The following is a 20,336-nucleotide window of genomic DNA, read 5'->3' as shown; positions in this document are numbered from 1 at the left end:
CCAAGATTCATTTAAGGGAGTAATTGGTTTTAAAGATGCCACCAAAAAAAAGTTAGGCAAATGCTCTCCTTGACCTTTCCGGTTTTGTGATGTGTCAAAGAAAAATCAGAGAGCACTTAGGGCCAAAATGTATCCATGCCCTTACTTTTTCACCTCATCAATTTAAGGGAGAAAGATAGGGCCAACCCAGAAAAAGATGGAGTCGCGGAGGGGCAATAAAAGGACAGAGGAAAGTAATTGGAAACCCAGCAAATTCATTATGCTGATGGATTTGCCTTGACCTAACACATGAGAACTTAAGCACGCTAGATGACATAGAACTGTCAGACATACAGAGGTCGGGTGGGGGTGGGGGTTGGGGGTGTCTTAGTTTACTATTGACAGATCTGTCCTATATCACAAATATAGCGTCGTATGGCCACACACACGGTCACCAAACACAATCTAAATGGACAGAAGTAAAGAGGCTCCCTAAACACGCCCTGTACGTATATTATGCAAGTGTAAGTAATGGGATCCACCGGGATATAAGCTCTTTCAATTAGTCTTTTAATACGTGGGGTTTAGGAGTCCATATTGACACAACAGCTGGGAAGACCCATCAAAAGGGGGGATTTCACCGAAACGACATCAGAATCTGTTGCGTTGAGGGACAACAATACTCCGTCAATCCGCGCCTGGGTTTTGCCGACTGTATCGCTCCCAGAAAGCACACGGCCATGCACTGGCCTTAAAACAAGTGTGGGTGAATATTAAATCATTGCAGTGATAGCGGGAGCATATACTATGAGATGACCGGGCATGCAAATGTCAATGCCTGGGCTTTAGATTTCATATCAACAAATAATTGTCGGCATAAGCTCTCTCCCCTTTATTCTCCGGTTCACCATGAACACCCTTGCCTCTCTGCTAGACTGCGGGAGGAAAACCCTATAATAAGCCACTTGTTAAGATGTGGTTCAGTCTGTTATGCACCACATATGCTCAAGTGGCAGGCAACACCATTGATCTTGCAACTCGCAAACAACAAAGTTTCCCACTCAGAGCAACGTCGCAACTCCTCTCAGGGTTGTGGGAATAATTGAGCAGGTAGCCGAACGGTGATATGGCGATCAATGGAAGACAATTGGATTTTCAATCTGGAGAGCGCGGGCTGGTAAAATAAAAAGCTACCCACCCCGGACGGAGCTTAGGGACCGGATTCCTACTGAGTCAGCTGATGTATAATTCAGCAGCCAAAAAATGGACTGCGTTATTCATTTTCCAGACCCTGTTTTGTACAGAGGCAGCACAGAGGGATCTGGCAGCAGGATGCCGACCTACATACTCGCACTGTTACTGGGCGGGAAATTATATCATCGGAAATTAGACGTTCATCTAAAACAATGGATGGAGGGTAGTGCGGCACTTTCCAAATCAGAATGTATTTTTTGTGTGTATGTTCAGGTTGTGCAAACGCCACAAGCACCCCATCAGGTCATGGCACTCCGAGGCTTATTCACAATCACAGCATGCGCACTGTGGAACAGAGAGGTGTGCCAAGCTAAAACGGGCAGAGTGTGACTAAGGGAAAATCCAGTGAGCCAGGGGTGACCTCCACAGCAGCTCACTATCTCAGAACAAACGCAGCTTCATCATGACACAGCAGTATCTCTCAATATCAGCAACATCTATCTATTTATTTATCTATCTATCTATTTATCTATAATCCATCTATCTATTTATCTATCCATCTATTTCAGATCGACAACCAGCCTGTAAATGTGTAAATGCCCAGAAAAGCCAAAGCTTCTATTAATATATACAGTATGTAAGTATGAATTGTATATACATACAGGTGGTGGATAAAATAACGACATAGAGACACCTTGAAATGCCGTTATTAAATTCCTGAACTGTGTCCAGCGGGTTATCGCACCATTCTTCAGGAAGAAAATCCTCCGGTTCTTTGAGGAAGGAAAGAGATGGAAGCCTACTTCACGGTCTTCACCGCATGACTCCCCGTAAAGGTTAGATGAAGTTTACACTGGGCCAATAGGGAGTGGGTGTGTTGGGTGATCGTCTGTGCTCACGAAACCACTCTTGAATCTGTTTGGCGCTGTGTATGGTGGCGTTCATCATCCTGGAGTGGGCGGGGGGGGGGGGGGGGGGCACACTATGAAGGAACAGTGTTTGCGCCGTAGGATGCACCTGACCTCATAGGACCATGCGGGGCAGAATTATTGATCGACTCCCACAAGTTGACCGGTCACGCCATCACGGAGCGCCCACCGTGTACAACAGTTGGCAGCAGCAATTGCGGGACAGGGACGGACTGGGGCTAAATCATGGCCCTGGACTTTTTTACCCAGACCAGCCCTCCACAACCAGACCGCAGATACTCCACCACCCCCGCCCCATCGATGCACATACAAACACACCAGCCCTTGATACCACCACTTACGAGCATAATGGATGGATACTCTAGGCTACTGTTACACTCAAACAGAGGTATTTTAAGAGCAAGTGAAAGGTTTGTTGCCAGCAGGCCACTACTGTGAGGATACCATGATAGATTCAGGTTGTGAATCAGGAATGTACATATTTGAACAGGCTGTATCATCTATTTCAACACAGGAAGTAAGTCAGATAATGCCATTGCCTCTTTAACCTTGAAATTTGAAGGACTTACTCTTAGGGGCAGGTCTATAAACAATAAACAATAACTAACATCAGGTACTGACTGTCGCAAATCCTGGCGCTCCCGATGGCCAGCCAGACTATGTTTGAAGGTATCCTTTGAGTTTAACCAAACAAATCAGTATGTCGTTATTTAGGAAATAGGGTCAGAGACGCCTCATCATACCAACATGACTATTTTCCACTTTCGAGGGGTCTAGGGTTTCTGCTCCTTACGCCAGGTTGTGTCCTCGTGCATTGGTTTTTCGAGTGGCAGCCCCCGCCGTAAACTCCAGCTTTGTGCGGCTCACAACGTGTCGTTTTTGTTGACAGTGTGTCACAGAGGCGCTGACTGGTTTGCGTCGTCATTTCTGAGTCTGTCCTTTTGTGGCGTGTGACCGGTATCCAGTTCAATGTTAGTCGATTCCTGTTGCTGAGCTTCGACTTGCGACCACTGAACCTCTTTGCTGATGCAGTTTTTGTGCATGTTCTGCCTGTGCCGTCGCGATTTTTGAGACTAGTCCCAATGAAGAATTCAACAGCTTTTCTGCCTCTTGCACCTGCAATTCAGCCGCTGACTATTTGGCCTGTTTTTGGATCATGCTTTTGGAGCACATACCGCGACTGCTAAACCTGATATGAATCAATGTTGCAGCTGCAGTTGTGATTGTGATGTAGTTCAAAGTTATACTCCTTTTTTAATGAGGCGTTCCCCCCTATGCACGTATGTACGTTATGCAGCTCTTATAAGACTAGAAAGTTGTGGTCATATTACACACCTCCAAGACGGCATATGGAGTATATATACTTCATCCACCCAGGAAACTATAAATAAGGACAAAATGTTTCACGATGGAATGAGAGGTAAAAATCTATTGTAGTCAGATTACAGGGAGTGAAACCCTGGGATAGAATTCCTTGCACCGTGGACGGTGGAGGAAGCCTCCCCCCATGACCATTGATCTACCTTTAAGCCAAATGATCACATCCCGACCCCCAGGGAGCTGAAAGGAGCAGAAGCGGTTCTCCCACAAGATGTGATCAACCATTCAGCAGGCCTCGTACAGCATCCACCCACCCACCCGCCCGCTCCTCCTCCACCCTCTCTCATCTCCACACACACGCACGCACGCACGCACGCACGCACGCACACACACACACACACACACACACACACACACACACACACACACACACACACACACACACACACACACACATTTCATCATGGCTTCTTCCGGGGAAACCCCCCCACCCCCCACCCCCGAAGATTGGCTGCAGGCTTCGCAGGCCTCGCAGGCCTGGAGGCAGGATGAAAGGTTCAGTTACATGGCTGCCATATTCGAAATTTGAAGGACTTGGTTTACAGTCGGAGGAAGGGGATAGAGATCAGAGGAGGTGTCAGCTGCTGAGTCGGCAGACGACGACCCCCCGCCCCTCCCCACCGGCTCCTCTTGCCTCACTCCCAGGAACCCAACACCGGGACCGGGCCACCGGGACCCGGCCAGGGAATGTGAGGAATTCTCTCACACATTTGCTCACCGATTCGCACGTTCTCACCCCCGCAGGACGTAAACCCGTGCCGCTGGCCTCGAGCGCGCCGCGAGGATGTGACTGGCGCGCCGCGCGGGGTGACGTGTGCCTGTGTCCCTGTGCACATGTATGTACGTGTGCGTGTGCCGCAGGGCAGCCGAGAAGATCCCACTGAGCGGAGGACGGGGGTAATTTGGCTGATGGATGAAAGGAGACTCTGGGGATGGCACGGTGCTGCGAGCGTGAGTCATCCTGTAGAGGGGTCCTGTCCTCTGGCCAGCACAACAACATGGATATTAGCCATTTTCCTCTTGGCCTCCGAAAGACAGTCTCAGCAAGGAGCCGATCTAAGGCCTTGCACACTGCACGTCCTGTCTATGCCGGGTGTCAAACGTCACAATATAAATCCCAGCCTTGTTGTTAAATACATAACACACAGTACACATTAATTTTCTTCAAATCAATTGCCTTTACTTATCAATAAGGCCCCGTGGGGCAATATCCCAGTAGAGTTCTTGACGATCTAATCAAATTTTAAAAACGTCGTATTAAGGCGTAGCTAACAGGCAAAGGAGTAAACAGTATTTAGGAAGTGAGGTTGGATCTACTGAGTACCCCAAAAGCATTTTTATTTTGCTTGCAAACGTTGCCCTCTGCTGGGAAAGAAAAGATGCAAGAACAATTCATTGCTGTCTGGGGAATAATAATTCACTGCATTGCAGCATAACATTGGGACACATGGGTTGACTGGCAAACTTGGAAGAAATAGTTTCTGACCAGCATTTAACCACAAATATGTAGTTAATCATTGTTGACATCACACATTAGTCTTACTTAACGCATTACACTGGTTCCGAGTATTCACCTTATGTAAAAAAAGAAAAAAGAAATTTTGCAATCCCCCTGCATTGCAGTGGAATATCGAAAATTAACCTCAGAGCCTCATCCACCTGTGACAGTCAAGCGAAAGATATAGCAGAGAGTGAGTTTACTTGACCACTATTGTTAATTCATCTCTCTGAAGTGAAGCAGACTAGAAATGATGAACTTTGAATAGCTTTTAAAATCCCCATCTCCAAATACTGGACGATGAGCAATGGCTGTCTCATGTGACTCGTGGGTGTCTCACTCTCAACGCACTGTCATGACCGAACACAGTGGGACCTTGATGACCTGCAGGTATCTACTGACGCTGATTGGGAGTGCGTGTGCGTGTGCGTTTGCGCGCGTGCACGTGCGCGCATGTGTGTGTGTGTGTGTGTGTATTTGTGTGCGTGTGCGCGAGTGTGTTTGCGAGTTTGTCTGCTTTGTTTTTCAGAGAGTGAACTAAAATGCTTTAAAGAGAAAGATTTGAGTGTAAAGGAAGGAAATGGTTAAGATATGGATGTGCATCTCATGGGCTTCTGCTTCCCAGAGAGGTCATCCTAATGAGACTCGTTGCCCTTCATGTGCCACGCTGGAGCAATAGAAATCAATGCTGTTTTACTGAAGCTATTTTAAATGGTGTCAGAGTGTAACACTGGCTGCCCTGAGCGGTTGCTGGCTCTTTGATGCTGTTTATATCTCTGGACTCTGTCAACACATGTAATCATACTGCAGACCCCTGACCCTGCGCCCGATACTACCAATAACTGTGCTCGCCTTGCCCAAGACCTCAAGAGCGCAAATTCTTCTCGCCATGACTCGGTGTAAGTGAATTACTCAACCGCCCCTACGTTTTAATCATAGGATTTCCTGCCTATTGCCGAGAACAGTAAACTGGTTACTGCTTTGCCTCTCCTAGATCAGGCGTCACACTGCAGAGAGTATTGCTTGTTTATTCCTGTCTATCACCCCCGATACACTGACTTAAAACAGTCATATGCAATAATAGTCGAAAAAATAAAATAAAAAGAAAAAAAAAATTGTACTAAACTTCAGCATTATGGCATGCCATGTTCTCCGGAAAAGCAATTGTCAACCTAAAATTGTGCAGCAGCGTGGGTCAAGCGCAGCCCACACTTTCTAAAGTCTCCTTGTGATTGTTCTTTTTTACGGCCTACCGTCCTCCCAGTAATTAGCTTTGCGGCCGCCACATGTGTACACAGAAAAAAATGTCCTCGAAAGCAGGCAGTGAAGAAGAATACGTCTCAGAAAACAAACTCCGGAATCCACTGATTGAGAGACCTGTCTGCCCACTCCTGTTCCCTGGCTGCTGTGGCTTTCGCGTGGCGGCCCAAAGACATTTGACCCCGGGCCACTTTCCTGTGCAACAATAACAATGCCACACTGACGGCCCGGCAACACCGGATATCCGAAAAATGCAGCAACTCGTGAATAGAATTTAGTCGGCTGTTTATAATTGACCGTTGCTCCGACACGGAACAGGAAATGAGGACATTTCTCCTTTAAGCGTCAGTAAATACATCCGGCATGCGTGCCATAATGAGAAGCTGGGAAATGTACCAAATAATATTTCATGTTCTGATTCTGATCCATTCGGGTTTTCCATGGCAATCAATTCCTGAAAAAAAAAAAAAAAAAACATTTTGTATTAAATCCAGGGATTCAAGCTACACTATAGCTCGGCACGGACTAAAATGTAAACAACAATATTATAGTCTCCGCCTGCGGAACATCCATACATGGGAAACTGCGCTGCACCGAGCGAACCCCACGCAAACTACTACTCGGTAGTGCTGCACATAATGATGGTACTTTGCATCAGTGGTTGACAGGGGAAAAATGGCCTTCTAACCACTTCCAACTAACAAGTTCAAATTAAGCACGCTGATGACCTCACTTCTGTCAAGTAGGCTGGTAAATCAACATGGATGGCTAATTCCAAAAATAGCCATCTTGTAACAGTGCCTGGTGGCGCTATGGATAGAATTGGCATTCATGGCTGTCAGATATCCTGGCTCACCTCAGGTTTTGTAGAATTTAATCCAACCCCAACGAGACGGATCTGCGGAATAAACCATTTGACCAATAATAGAATTGAGGCTTGGAATTAGAAGACCTTCCTGTAATAGTTTATATAAAGGTTGCATGATCACATTATATGGGTACTCTATTCATCCCCAGAGGGAAGAGAGGTGAATCAGCAGCCGCGCATAAAAATGTAATGGTACAGATTGGACTAGATACAAATAGGCGGTGGACGTCAGAATAAACAATAAATACAGTAATAAACATCTGCAGCAACAGCGGCGTATCCAGATAGTGTCGAACAATTTCAGAATGTAAACATGTGACATGCAAATGAGGGTTGTTTGCTCACCGTGTAAACAGCAAGAGGCACGACACCATCGAACGCAGCGCTCCTTCGATTGTACATTTCGGAGATACGCAGCGTGAACTCCAGTCGCTCTATTTCGGTGGCCTTTAAGAGGAAGCAGTCCCACCAGGCATAACACTGATCGTCTTAAGAAGTTAACGGAGCACGAATTGCAAGCGGCTTAACACACAACCGGATCTGGAACTGACATTGCGAGATAGGTACTGGTGAGGATCTCCGAGTTCTCCCGAGTTCATTGGAACGCAGCACTAGCAGGGGTGGTGTTATTAGGGGGGCCCGAGGCAGGACCATGTATAAAATGAATTCCTGATTATTTGATTCAATGGAATTCTCAACAAATAGCAACAAAAACACATTTTTTTACAACCCCAATGCTCCGAGAAGGACTTTCTCCTTTCATTAAAAGGTTGGTTTCCTTCCTGAAGTGGTCATGTGCCTTTGTGGTGAACGGCCGTTTCGGTCGCGCGCGCATGTGTGTGTGTGTGTGTGTGTGGTGAATGTGTGTGTGTGTGTGTGTGTCAGAGCCCAGTGAACGCTCCCCCACTATTAACCGAGGTGTGGCATGGGTCGACAGCAAATAACCTCTCGAATGGTCATCGAGTCACCTATGGCAGCAGTCAAACATAGCCTGAAATATGATGTAAACACCTATACGTGTGAAAGGAAGCGTGATGTTGTGACCGCAGTGTTTGCATGGCTGGATCCGATATTTTTGTCCCTGCTGTAGGAGTTGAGGAATGCATGACCGCAAGGCTCTTTGGCCCCACGGCTGCACGTCCTCCTCCCCCGTCTGGGTCCGCGGACACGGACCATCACATCAAGGAGCGTCCTCCTCCCGGTCCAGTGTGTGACGAACCACAACCGACTGCCACCCACTCACAGAATTGGAAAATGACAACCCTCGGGCGGGCGGCTGCTCTCTCAGTAAAAGAGAAAGCGAGGAAGCTGTGATTGCTTCCGGAGTGTGGGCGTCTGGGTGGGCTCAGTGACATGTCGCGTCCATGTCACTCACTCTTGGTCAAAATCAGGGACCTCTGTAATTTGGCCCCCGGAACACAGGGTGCATACTGCTCCCTGGAGGCAATTCGGGGAGTTATAATCTCCAACTTTATAAACTTCATAATAACATAACTTATTTGATTGTACAACAGAATTAAAAAGAAATTAGAAAATGATCCATGCTGCTAACAAAAGAAATCTACATTGGCTCACTTTATTGAGAAACATTTTAGGTTTTTTTTTAAACCAAAATATGTATTGACTGATTATGCACAGATCTAGGTCTATTGGTATTATTTCTCTTTTTTGGAATTTTAAGGTTGATTGCATATTGGCATTTCATGTTGTTTGTGAAAATATTTATTTTTAAGTGACAGGGTTATTTTATATATACATGTGTATTTGTTTATAGATAACACTATATATGCATAATAATATATAATATATGCAACATTACCAAGTACTACAACTCCTGTTCCTCTCTTTATCTTCTTTCTCTCTTGTACTCTTCAACTAATGATAAAAAAAAAAAATACAATAATAAAACATTGCAACCTTTTATCTCTCTCCTTGAGGATGTGTAAATGTACATACAGTAGTCTAAAAAAATATATAATATAAAATTATCTATAACATATATATTATATATATATATATACACATAAAAAACGTATTATTTGTATATATATATATACATGTATAATATATGTATATATATCATATTTATTATATATATTATATATTGTTATATAAATATACGTATATTTACATTTTATACCTGTCAGATTAATTTAATTTAAGATTAACAAAAAATATTCCCATGCGTTCTGACAGTGTGATTTGTGCTATATGACATCATACTGTACATGGATTTTTATTTTTATCAAACTATGGAAGCACGGGGACCGTCTCCACGATCCACAGAGATCCAACTTGGACTTTCACATTTTTACTTCAGTGCATCATGTAATAAACCTCACCGGGGATCCCAACCACCTCCCGAGTCTTCTTCCACGTAAAGGAATGGTCACATCGTAAAGTGCGGGGAAACCGGCCACCGAAACAATGAACTTCTCCTCCGTTTAGGGAACAAAGGTTTGGTAGGAACCCAAGCCAAGGGTTTGTAAGCGTACGGACAAGCGGAAATGCATTATCGCAGTTTAAAATCCATTCAACCGTCGGAGATCGCATCGGCCGTCGTCGTCGTCTCCCATTGGAAATGAAAGACTTCCAACCGCTTTGCCGCTGTGTGTCACCGCTGGTGGTGAGCGTCGATGGAAAAGTCAAGACTAGAACCTGCGGCGGCAAAACCATTGTAGGGTACCACCATCAACTTAACACTTCACCATGGTCTCTGGGCGCTTTTAAACATGTCGCCCTTCAGAGGGATGAGGCAGCCTCATCACACTACAGAGCCCTGTTCAGAGTCTCTGACAGTCTCTGAGATGATGATCTTTCCCCTCTAAAATGCTCTGTGCACACTAGAATTATTTTATGTCAGGGTATAGGTACTTACACCTCATCAAAAGGTCTACGTACCTCTCGCACAACAGACAGACAGACAGATGTACAGACACATACATTTTTATAACTGTGTATGAGTAAAGGAAGCGGCGAACTACCGGCCTATAACAGGGCTGTCTACAATAGTGTTCTAACCTTTTCCATTAAAGTAACACTACTAATTTTTTCTAACCTTAAAATAACACCTTAAAATTAATTTTGATGGTACACTGACTTGTAATACGGAGAACGGCACCTCTTTTATTCCCACCCACCCCCTTGGACGCCTGTTCATGCCCTATGTATACTGTATATGGTGGCACAGTGCTTGCACTGCTGCTTCACACCAAGAAGGGTTCATCCTCGGTTCGATTCCCGCCTGGGGCGCTGTTGGCACCGGCGGGTTATCTCCCGATTAGGGGCCTATCTGTGTGGAGTTTGCATGTTCTCCCCGTGCTCACACGGGGTTTCTTCCTTGTAACATCAGTAAGGACCCCCACCAAAAACATTCACAACATCGTCATCTGACCAGCGAAGGGCATTTGTAATTGGTCCCCGGGCGTCGGTGTATGCTGCCCACTGCTCCTGGCTGCCCCCCGGAGGAAGGACAAGCCAGGATGGGTTGAAAACAGAGAATATGTTTCAACGTGCACCACTTGAAGCTGTGTGTGAGTTGGTCACCACCGCCGCATGAGCGCATGTGTTGTGGTGTGTAATGAATAAAGAATCTTCTCGCCTAACTTTGGTGTTTGGGTGGGAAAAGCATGTTACACACACTACACCACGTCCTTGATGTTTGGCTCTGGGTTTCCGTTAGCCTTTTGTTTTTTTGCCTGGTAAAAATAAACGTATAAACTTGTGGGTCAAAATGTCCGGTAATAATGGCCGTACAAAACATAACCACTGCACCTCCCCGAGGGCGCGGGCGAGACGGGCCAGAGACCCGCAGGGCCGAGGTCCCGCCCGGCGTGCGCTGGCCCTCACTTCCATTGCTCCACGAGGTTTGCCACTCGCGTGTGCTGTCCAGGTAGCAGAGGGCCCCGTACCCCACGGCCCCGTCCCTCCACCTGGTCCGCGGCTCCGCTGAAGCGGTGAGGTCCGTGCAGGGGGCGCTATAACCTAGGTGTAGATTATATTTGCGCTCGTAACATAGACTGTTATCGAAACGTGACCGATAAGGCGCAAATGTGTCTGATAAATTAAATTATTTTCGGACGCCGGACCGAGTTTTACGACCGTGGCGTAGAAATGCAATTTCACTCAGAAAATGTGGGTGGAGCCAAATGCTTTCACGCGAATCGATTTGTATTTACACGGAGGAGTATGAACAGGATCCACACAATTTCTAAAACAAACGTTTGAACACTCCCACACACTTAGCTTCACTCACTGGAAAGAGGTTTTGTTTAGTAGCCAAACCAAACCGGCGTGCCTTGAGTGAGGCGGAGAGGAGAAGGGCCTCGTATTGTTCCTGCGCCGGGCGCCCTAAAAGACCGCCCCTGCTCGTGCTGCTTTAGGGAACTCAGAAGACCCAGACCTCCTTGGAAGGGTTGCAAAAACACGGCCATTGAAGTCGGGATTTCGAGTCGGAATTTCGGGGCAGGCTTTGTCCACCGAGATAACGGGCATGATACGCAGCTCTAGCAGTTGACGGGTGAACAAAGTCGCCTGTTTTTTGTTTTTTTTTTTTAATTTGAAAACGTGTTTATCTCCAATCTAAATTACTCTGTAGTTTTTATGTTATTACATTTTTGATTTGTTGCACAAGCTTACCGAATAAACAAAAGTGTACAATGGGCCTACATAGTATCCCCGAATAGAGACAATGGAACACATTTAACTCTGAAGAGGAGGCTGCCAACTCCAAATTACCGCTAATGGAAAGCGACATAGAATAGCCCAAGGGAAGGTGCCGATCCGATTCGAACAAGCAGATTCGGTAAATTTGCCTTAGCTAAATAAAGCTGTTATATATCTCACGAGTAAACAAGCGTTGCCACACAAACGTGTGTGTATATCCGATCCAAGTCGTAATCATATTTGTATTCGTTGTGGCAAAACGATTGCACAATTTTCTTTTTAACGAATCGCTCAATTCGAATCTTCAGATTGGTCAACAAACTCTTCGGGTTTCGGGCGGGCGAATTGAAAAAGTGACCAACGCGGTGCAATTTTCTGTATCATCTGCCGACTCTCACGACATGAACTGACGAACGTTCCTTTTCTACCGCCTTCCAATGAGCTCAGCCACGGCAGCAACGATTCCGCACCGTTCGCGGAGTTACCTTCCGTGTTGATGTGTCCAAGCTGAGCCTCGACGTTGTTGTTTACCGTTATGGATCGACCATCGAGGTGTGCGCTGTGGTGCAGACGCGTTGTATTTCTCACGCCTTCGGTTGTTCACGTTGATAACTCGTTTTTATTGTCCCCAGGAAAACAAAGACGATCAATTACTGTGACTTCGATGACGGTGAGTGAACCACAGCCTCAGAAAAAAAAACCGAATCAGTCAATAAAATGTGTTTTCCCCCTCAACAATATGTAATTAATGGTATGATGTTAATGCATTGTAGCTGCTGTTCGTAAATGTGATTTCGATTTTTTTTCTGTCCACCGTTATTATTTTATATGTGTGTGCAAACTGGCACAATTTCCTAGTTTATCTAGTACAGCCTTCTGAGTAATTTCATAATTTCACCACAGTGTACTTATGGTGTGTGTGGCAAATGAAGTATCTTGAATGGAGATGGTACCCAACCCCTCCTTATACATACACACACAATTACAGAAACCTCAACTCATTCTATATTTCTACGCTATGTCGTCATTGATTACAGATGAGGATTTTGCCTGTGTGAAGGCGCCACCCAGCAAAAAATCCAGGGAAGATGTAAAACAGGAGCGCAAGAAATCTTCCCAAAGCTCCGCCAGTCAAGAGACAAGTGTCTCATCCCCCACTCCCACCCCCGTGCAAATGAGCAGGTGGGTGGGAGCCGTTCCACGCCGTGGATAATGCAATCAAATGTTGAAACTATGCAGTCTTCGTTCGGGCTTTGAAAATAAGACCTCTGTTTCACTCCAACATGGAATGAATACACCGAGAAGAAGATGGAATGCACACGGTGGGTTCTGAGGTGCGTCATTAAAGTGTCTGTCCCCTCGTGTTTGTTACAGGAAACCATTAGACGACAGATTGTGTGAACGTGATCTGGAAGCCGCCCTTGCACTCTCATTGCTGCAGGGTGCAGGTGGGAACGATGACGCGCCCAACGCCGACAAAGGTTTTGCTTTGATGAGTGAAAGCGCCACGCAAAGCGGTAACCGCCGACGGAGGAAGTTGTAAACGCACGTCTCGTGTTTTTGTCCTTCTTCAGAATGTGCCGAGGATCGACTTGTCCAGGGAGACGAAATCAGGGGTCCGTCCTCCCCTCACCTTTCCAACTGCAGTGTGGACGCCTCTCTTATGGGTAATTGGACTTGTTTTTTTTTCTCTTTGCAATATATTTTCCATCTTTTCATCAATCCCAGTCCCCAAAAAGTACGCGCAAAATCAATTATCCGACTTCAAATTTTAATTCCTCCATAGAGCTCACAAGCCATTCACTCAGGGATTGCCCAATCTAAGGAGTCAAAGATGGTTGGGGTGTCACAAGTTCTACTTCTAGATTCTTAATTTCCCCCCCCCCCAATCTTTAGGCCTCGACAAGATCAAAACAGAGCAGATGGCTTCGCCCAAAGCCCGACAGCAGCACAGGCACAAACTACAAGAGGAAGATGAGGACTACCAGCCTAAACCGACACCAGGTCACCGCTCTACACTTTATCCCCTGCGGTTAATGGCTCACAGTTCATGTGGTATGTTTGTTTGAACTTTTTTTTTCGTCAATTGCTTTTCAGATTCAGAAAGTGACGACAACTTTAGCGAACAAGCAGAGAGCGAGGAGGAGGAGGAGTTCACAGTAAAGAAAGTAAACAAAACCGGCAAAAAGGGCAAAAGAAATCGGATTGAGAAGGCCAAACCGAGTCCCAAAGTCTCAAAGAAAGAAAAACAGACTCCCAAATCCTCAAAAGGCAAACTGCTGCCAACAGGTCCGTCTCCTGAAAACTCTTTATTTGTATTTATTTTAATGGAAAATTGTAATCGGCATCATGATTTTATATAATTTCACCGCTTTAAACATTTCCTAGCCTCCACACCGGTAAGAAGTCCTCCTCCAGCTGAACCCGCATTACAACCCAGGCGGCCCGTCATGGCCTCCCACGTTCCTCCTCCATGCAAAGCTGTCAGCCCAGCAGGGGGCAGAATACCCAAATGGAAGCCTCCAGGTACCATGAGTTGTGACACCCTGTTGTACCACAAAGTTGTGTTTTATCAAAATGAGATTCTATTCGATTCTAGAGGGAACATTTTGCCTGGGTTTCCAGGGCATTGTCTGGTCCCATGATACTATGCATTTTCTAGTTAACAATGGTCACTGGAGTGGATTTGATTGAAGCTAAACATTGTGGTATTGTTCATCCCTAGTGTGTAGTTGTAGCCTAATATATATATATATATATATATATATATATAATTAATTAAATATATTTATTTATTAATTAACAATAATTATTATTATTATTATTTATTATATATATATTATTTTAAATATATATTTATTTTATTTGAAGAACAATGCAAGACAGACAGTATACAAGTGATGCCATATTTTACCTTCCATTTTTTACTTTCTTTAACAAACAGCCCACCCCGACACCCATCCAATTCCCCCAGCCCCCACCCTGGAAAGGATAAAAAAATAATAATAATAATAAAAGATGAAGAAAAAAAAACAGTAATAAGCAAAGTAAGCTTAATAATACCAGCGCCAGTAGAAGATAGAAACGTTGACATCCTTTATAGATTACAAAGTGTTTCAGTATACATTTGGGTAAAATAAAATTGAATCTTGTATATTATGTGTTCAAGTGCATGGGCAATCAAGCGATCACAGGCAGCCGCCCATTTGTGACATAGGGGTTGTCATGTTTTCAGGAAGATGTTATCTCTGTTGGTAGACTTATGGCAAAGTCTCTCCAAATGGAGCACATCTCTCCAGATCTCGAAGCCAACAGCGTTCAGAGGAAGATGGCCTGCCCCTCGTATTTGTTAATGGAAGGATTGACTGCCACTGATCCAAAGATAGCAACTAATGTGTCTGGATCGATAGTTTTATTAAACGCCTTTGATATGTAGTCAGATATAAAGTCCAAAAGGAATTTAGCTTTGGGCAGGGCCAGAACTGGTGGGTGAGAGTTCCAGCCCCATGTTCACACTTGTCACACTTTGGGATATATGCCATAAAGCCCTGACTTTGAACGATGGAGTCTTTGTACTACCTTATATTGTACAAAAGAGATTCAATATTCAAGATTCAGGAGGTTTATTTGTCACATACATATATGTACATTCATACATATATGCAGTGAAATGCCTTTATAACGTACCCGGAGATTATGCATAATAGTTACTAAACTGAACATAATAGCTAACCAAATTCCTAACTAGTTAACTCACTGAAACTAACTGATTCCTAAAACGTAATGCAGTTAGTGAATAGTATAATATAAATAAAATAAAATTAAATAAGACTCAAAAAGATAATACAAAGTGGGGGTACAAAATAGAAGGGAATAGAGTACAGATATGTGCAGTAAAAATATTTACAGTAAAGCATACAACAGTACGACACAGCAATACAGTAACAGCGAACAGAACGGCAATACAGCGCAGTATGCAGTAACCCAGAACAGTGACACAGTGTGCAGTACAGTATGCTACATACAGTACAGTAAGGCCTCAGTGACTCAGTGCTTTCTGTCAGGATCCCTGGTCAGTTCAGCATTGACAGTTCTCATGACTTGCGGGAAGAAACTCCGTCTCAGTCTCTCTGTCCTCGCTGTGTGGCTGCGGAGGCGTTTGCCCGAGCGCAGCAGCTAGCAAGTACGGTGCCCAAAAACCATACGCATAGGACCTGTCGGAGTTGAAATGTGACTGGGTGAACTCATCACACCCCTCCGAACATTGTTTTTAAGACCGATTGTACATCTGCCTATGACAGCAAACTTTCATTCACGGGACACCACACATTCCAAGACACCTCATATTTACCCCCCTTCGAGACTACACAAAGTCTCGACAGAGAGAAGAGTCATTGAAGTTACGACGTTAATTGGCCTAATAGAACTCACCTACTAACAAACAAAATGATTATATTATACCCTTCTGAACATGCTTAGTCGTAGCAATACAAAAAATTTGTGGAGTGTGAGAGCGAAAAACCTATCTGGCAGCTTCCTTTCTGAGTTCTTTCAACAAACAATCAAGACAGGAAAATTCTCTCACGGTCCCTCTGCCCCAGGCAACCACCTATTGCACTCCAAATCAATGAACTGCAAAGAAGAAGGGTTTAGAAAACTGTACAGGATGTTACATATAAATGCATACATTCAGAACCTCAGAAATAAATCAAAAATGTTGTCCAAAGTCAGGCTGGTCGACCCATCGAACACTCCAGTGAACCTGTCCCTGCCTATCATCAATGTCCCTCAAAACCCGCAAAAAAATAAAACACCTGAGGTCTCAATATATTCATTTCACCCTGTTACAGAAAACTTCAAAGAAAACAATACTAAATCAAAGTAATATGTCTTGCTAAAAACATCTACTGTAGAGTACAGACTTTTCATCAATAATACAGGTTACATTGTAATAAACAAACTCCAATATTATAAAAACATGAATAACCCATATGTATGTATTGAACTGTTGCTTTTTAACACCATCAACTTTTAATGATATTTCACTCGACACTCCTGATCATAATGTCCTCATTCAGGGTCCGTCGTCCATTTTCATCCTCCATTTTTGAAAGTCCATGTTTGAGTGTTCAAGTCCATTAGGCTGTTAGGATCTCTGGACACAGCCAACCTCATACTGGTCCTGAAAGAAAAATTCACCAGCCAGTATCTTGCACACACATCAAATACAGTATAATAATTTCGCTTTTGCATTACGCTTTTACATTATTCCAATATATGATTAACATTTTCCATTTCCCCCCTTTGTCCATGCATTTTCTCATTCAAAAATAGTATTGAGTCTATGACGGAATCAGATATTCAGAATGGATATTTCTCTACTAGTGTTAGCTCCTAACTACACACCTCTACCCAGTTTAGACCAGTATGCTGACAGATTTTAACAATGGGATTTTTCAGCACACCATTAAATTTTTCACAAACACCTTGGCTTTGCGGATGATAAACAGCTCCTAGTCATTATTTAATTCCCAATTTTTGCTGAATTAATTTTACTGTTTTATCCGCAAACTCTTTCCTATTACTTGAAGATATGCGATCTGGAAGTCCCCACCTGCTTATGACCTCACGACACGAGGACTTGGCTTGGCAACTGACTGAGCATCTTTACGCTTGGTTGGACATGCATCAGTCCACCGTGAAAATCTATCCACATTGACAAACCTGTATTTTTCTTTCCTCCTGATCTTATCATGTCAACAAAATCCACAACCAACTCATGCATAGGACCTGTCGGAGTTGAAATGTGACTGGATGAACTCATCACACCCCTTCGAACATTGTTTTTAAGACCGATTGTACATCTGCCTATGACATAATCAATTTGCTCAAGCAAGTACGGTGCCCAAAAACCATACTCTTTCGTGATTTTTCTTCTTACCTCCCCCCTTGCAACATGGGCTAATCCATGTGCTTCCTGAATCATCCAATTTAGTAGGTCGGGGGTGCTACCATCAGTCCTTCATGATTTCTCCACAGACCAGTAGGCTCTTGTGTGGCTGACGTAGCTTCTTGCATCGAGATCACATCTCTGAACGTGATTTTATCCTCCAAGTCCACTTAATGGGTGACAAGAAGAACTTTGCCTGCTTTGTTTGCTCCTGTAACTGCTTTAGCAGCCTCATCCACTGCTGTGTTACCTTGAGTAACCCTTGACGTGTCCATTTTGTGTGCTGCACACTTAGCTACAGCTATTTCCTTTGGCTTCATCATTGCATGCAGCAATTTCATTATCTGAGCATGATGCTTCTGTGTCCATGGGTTACTGTCTGACCCCAATAAGCTACTTTTTCTTGACAATACTGCAGCTTCTTCCATCCTTTCTCCTATATGCTTCTGCCCAAATCCTTCAGCCACCATTAAAGTCACATGTGGCACACTTTTCTCAATGTCAATGTCTTTATCAAGAGAATCATCACTGTTTATCTTCATAGCTGCTCCTTTACTTCCTCATTCCACCACCAAGAATCCTCTTCCTTCGGCTGCTCCCCATAGGGGCGCCGCAGTGCATTATCTACCTACAATTCTTTCTGTTCTGCTCATCTATAAACCTTCTCTTTGGCCTTATTTTCCTCATTCTTCTTATCCACCAACAGTATTTGGTTGACTTTTCTGAGAGTCTCCTGGTCCTGTTCCTTCTGGTCATGCTCCTTTTTCCGATATAGCTCCACTTGATGTGCTATGTGATCCGTATAAACACCTTTGGTCATGCTTCCAAGACCAACTACTTCTGCCAATTTGCTCCTCACTCCTCTTCTAAAGTCCACAATCAGCTCCTTGGTTTTGCTGATGTTCAGGAGGAGGCTGTTGTCTTGGCACGAGTGACAGGTCAGCCACCTCCTCGCGGTGGGCCTTCTCATTGTCGTCGTCGGTGATCAGGCTCACCACCACGACGGTGTTGTCAGCAAACTTGATGATGGTGTTGGAGCTGGACCTGGCCACACAGTCATGTGTGTACAGGGAGTACAGTAGGGGGCTGAGGACGCAGCCCTGGGGGGGATCCTGTGTTCAGGGTGAGGGAGCTGGACATGTGCCTCCCCACCCTAACCACCTGGGGCCAGGCTGAGAGGAAGTCTAGGATCCAGGCACACGGCAGAGTGCTCAGTCCTAGCTCCCGCAGCTTAGCAGCCAGTCTGGTGGGGACTATGGTATTGAAAGCTGAGTGTCTGGCATTTATAGAGCTACTATGGTGTATTCTATCAAGAATTGCCTCCCAGACATCTTCTGAGATTTCAGTGTTGAGTTCCTGTTCCCAGTTGGTTTTCAGTTTAAGGTCGAAGATTACTACACTCGCCTGTATAGTATCGTACAGAGAAGAGACTGATCCCTTGATGCCAGGTGCATGTCGAAGGATGCTGTCTAATGTGTTCTGTTTGGGCGTATGTTCAAAATGTGGTAAATGGGTCTTCATAAAATTCCTAACCTGAAGGTACCTTTTAAAAATGTGCCCTTGTCGTGGCAATACGTATATCTCTCCATCCAGATGGAGAATTATCCCAATATTCATATTACAATCCTCCTTTCCCTCCAGGTCAGGTTGGCAGCAGCCCCAGCTCTTCCACCAGTCCAGCTGTGAAGTCTCCTGGTCAGGGTCTGCGGCTTGGAATGTCTCGCCTGGTTCGAGTGAAGCCCCTACACCCCAGTGTGGCCAGTCACTGAGGGTGTGTGTGTCTGTGTCTGTCTGTCCGTCTGTTTTTGCTTTTTAATAAATTCATTTTTTGTAAAGTTTTATTTGTGTGACATTCTAAAATGATATGTCTTGTTCTTGCAACAACTAGTAGTGCAAAGTGTAATGTGGCTCCTTTATTGTTATTGAATTTATTGAATTGTTTATCAGATATAGGGCCCGAGGATAATTTCATAACTTGAACCTAACATGGATAATGAATGGTGTTAAATATGACCTGCTGTGTACGTACTTTAAAATAAAGACTGAATGGAAATATATTTGGAAGTGTGTGAATAAGGGAATCATTCCAATACCAATAGATAGTCAGCATGTTCCTTTTTCTTTGTTAACAGAACCAGATTGAGCCTGTATGCGCCTGTTTTCAAATACAACCGCCAAACACTTGTCATGTAGTTTTAAATGTAGTCATGTAGCCTGTTGTTTTAAATTCAGTGGAATGGCGTTTACAGTTTATTTATACAAACAGCAGATTTTATATAAAGACACCTTACACTGTTTGACTATGTACCGGTTGTCTTGAATTGCCAAGAAATGTCAAAAACAGAATTTTTTTTTTATGCATTGGCCTATATGGTAAAAGTAGTTTAAAATGCTTGGACAAGACAAAGGAGCTATTTATGTGAATGTGTCAAATGTCTTCAGGAGATGTTTCCAGAGATGCATGTTAAAGCACATTTGTCTTGTCACCCTGAGCCACAGTGGAGATGGATCGAGGGACAAGAAATGTGGGCAGGCACTGTAGGATCTACGTATCTCCTGTCGTCGTTCGGTAAAGCTCCGGCGTCCCGGCAGATGCACGTACTCGCTGAGGCA

At 44.4% G+C, this 20,336-nt stretch overlaps 1 protein-coding gene across 3 annotated transcripts; it reads left to right on the top strand.

Annotated features, from left to right (window-relative positions):
• Positions 1 to 12,126: 12,126 nt before the first annotated feature.
• rad51ap1 (RAD51 associated protein 1) lies at positions 12,127 to 20,317 on the top strand. Of its 3 annotated transcripts, XM_080022779.1 has the most exons (10): positions 12,127 to 12,325; positions 12,406 to 12,443; positions 12,811 to 12,955; positions 13,148 to 13,254; positions 13,348 to 13,440; positions 13,670 to 13,777; positions 13,871 to 14,062; positions 14,162 to 14,299; positions 19,365 to 19,494; positions 20,223 to 20,317. In XM_080022779.1, exons 1-9 carry the CDS (start codon positions 12,309 to 12,311, stop codon positions 19,490 to 19,492), a joined length of 966 nt encoding a protein of 321 aa, XP_079878905.1. In that variant the 5' UTR covers positions 12,127 to 12,308; the 3' UTR covers positions 19,493 to 19,494; positions 20,223 to 20,317. The 3 variants fall into 3 exon arrangements, with proteins under 3 accessions (XP_079878905.1, XP_079878906.1, XP_079878904.1); XM_080022780.1 differs by lacking the exon at positions 20,223 to 20,317 and having other exon boundaries at positions 13,148 to 13,221; positions 19,365 to 19,624; XM_080022778.1 differs by lacking the exon at positions 20,223 to 20,317 and having other exon boundaries at positions 19,365 to 19,624.
• The last annotated feature ends 19 nt before the right edge of the window (positions 20,318 to 20,336 follow it).

Source organism: Zeus faber (genome assembly GCF_960531495.2).
Source record: "Zeus faber genome assembly, chromosome: 21".
NCBI classification, from domain to species: Eukaryota; Metazoa; Chordata; class Actinopteri; order Zeiformes; family Zeidae; genus Zeus; species Zeus faber.
This window is presented reverse-complemented; position numbering and strand designations above follow the sequence as displayed.

What these genes read in the sequence shown, in the direction of transcription:
- rad51ap1 (XM_080022779.1), top strand. An exon ending in CGCGCCCAACGCCGACAAAG is followed by an intron (nt 13,255 to 13,347) that starts GTTTTGCTTTGA and finishes GTCCTTCTTCAG; the next exon opens with AATGTGCCGAGGATCGACTT. An exon ending in TGTGGACGCCTCTCTTATGG is followed by an intron (nt 13,441 to 13,669) that starts GTAATTGGACTT and finishes CCCAATCTTTAG; the next exon opens with GCCTCGACAAGATCAAAACA.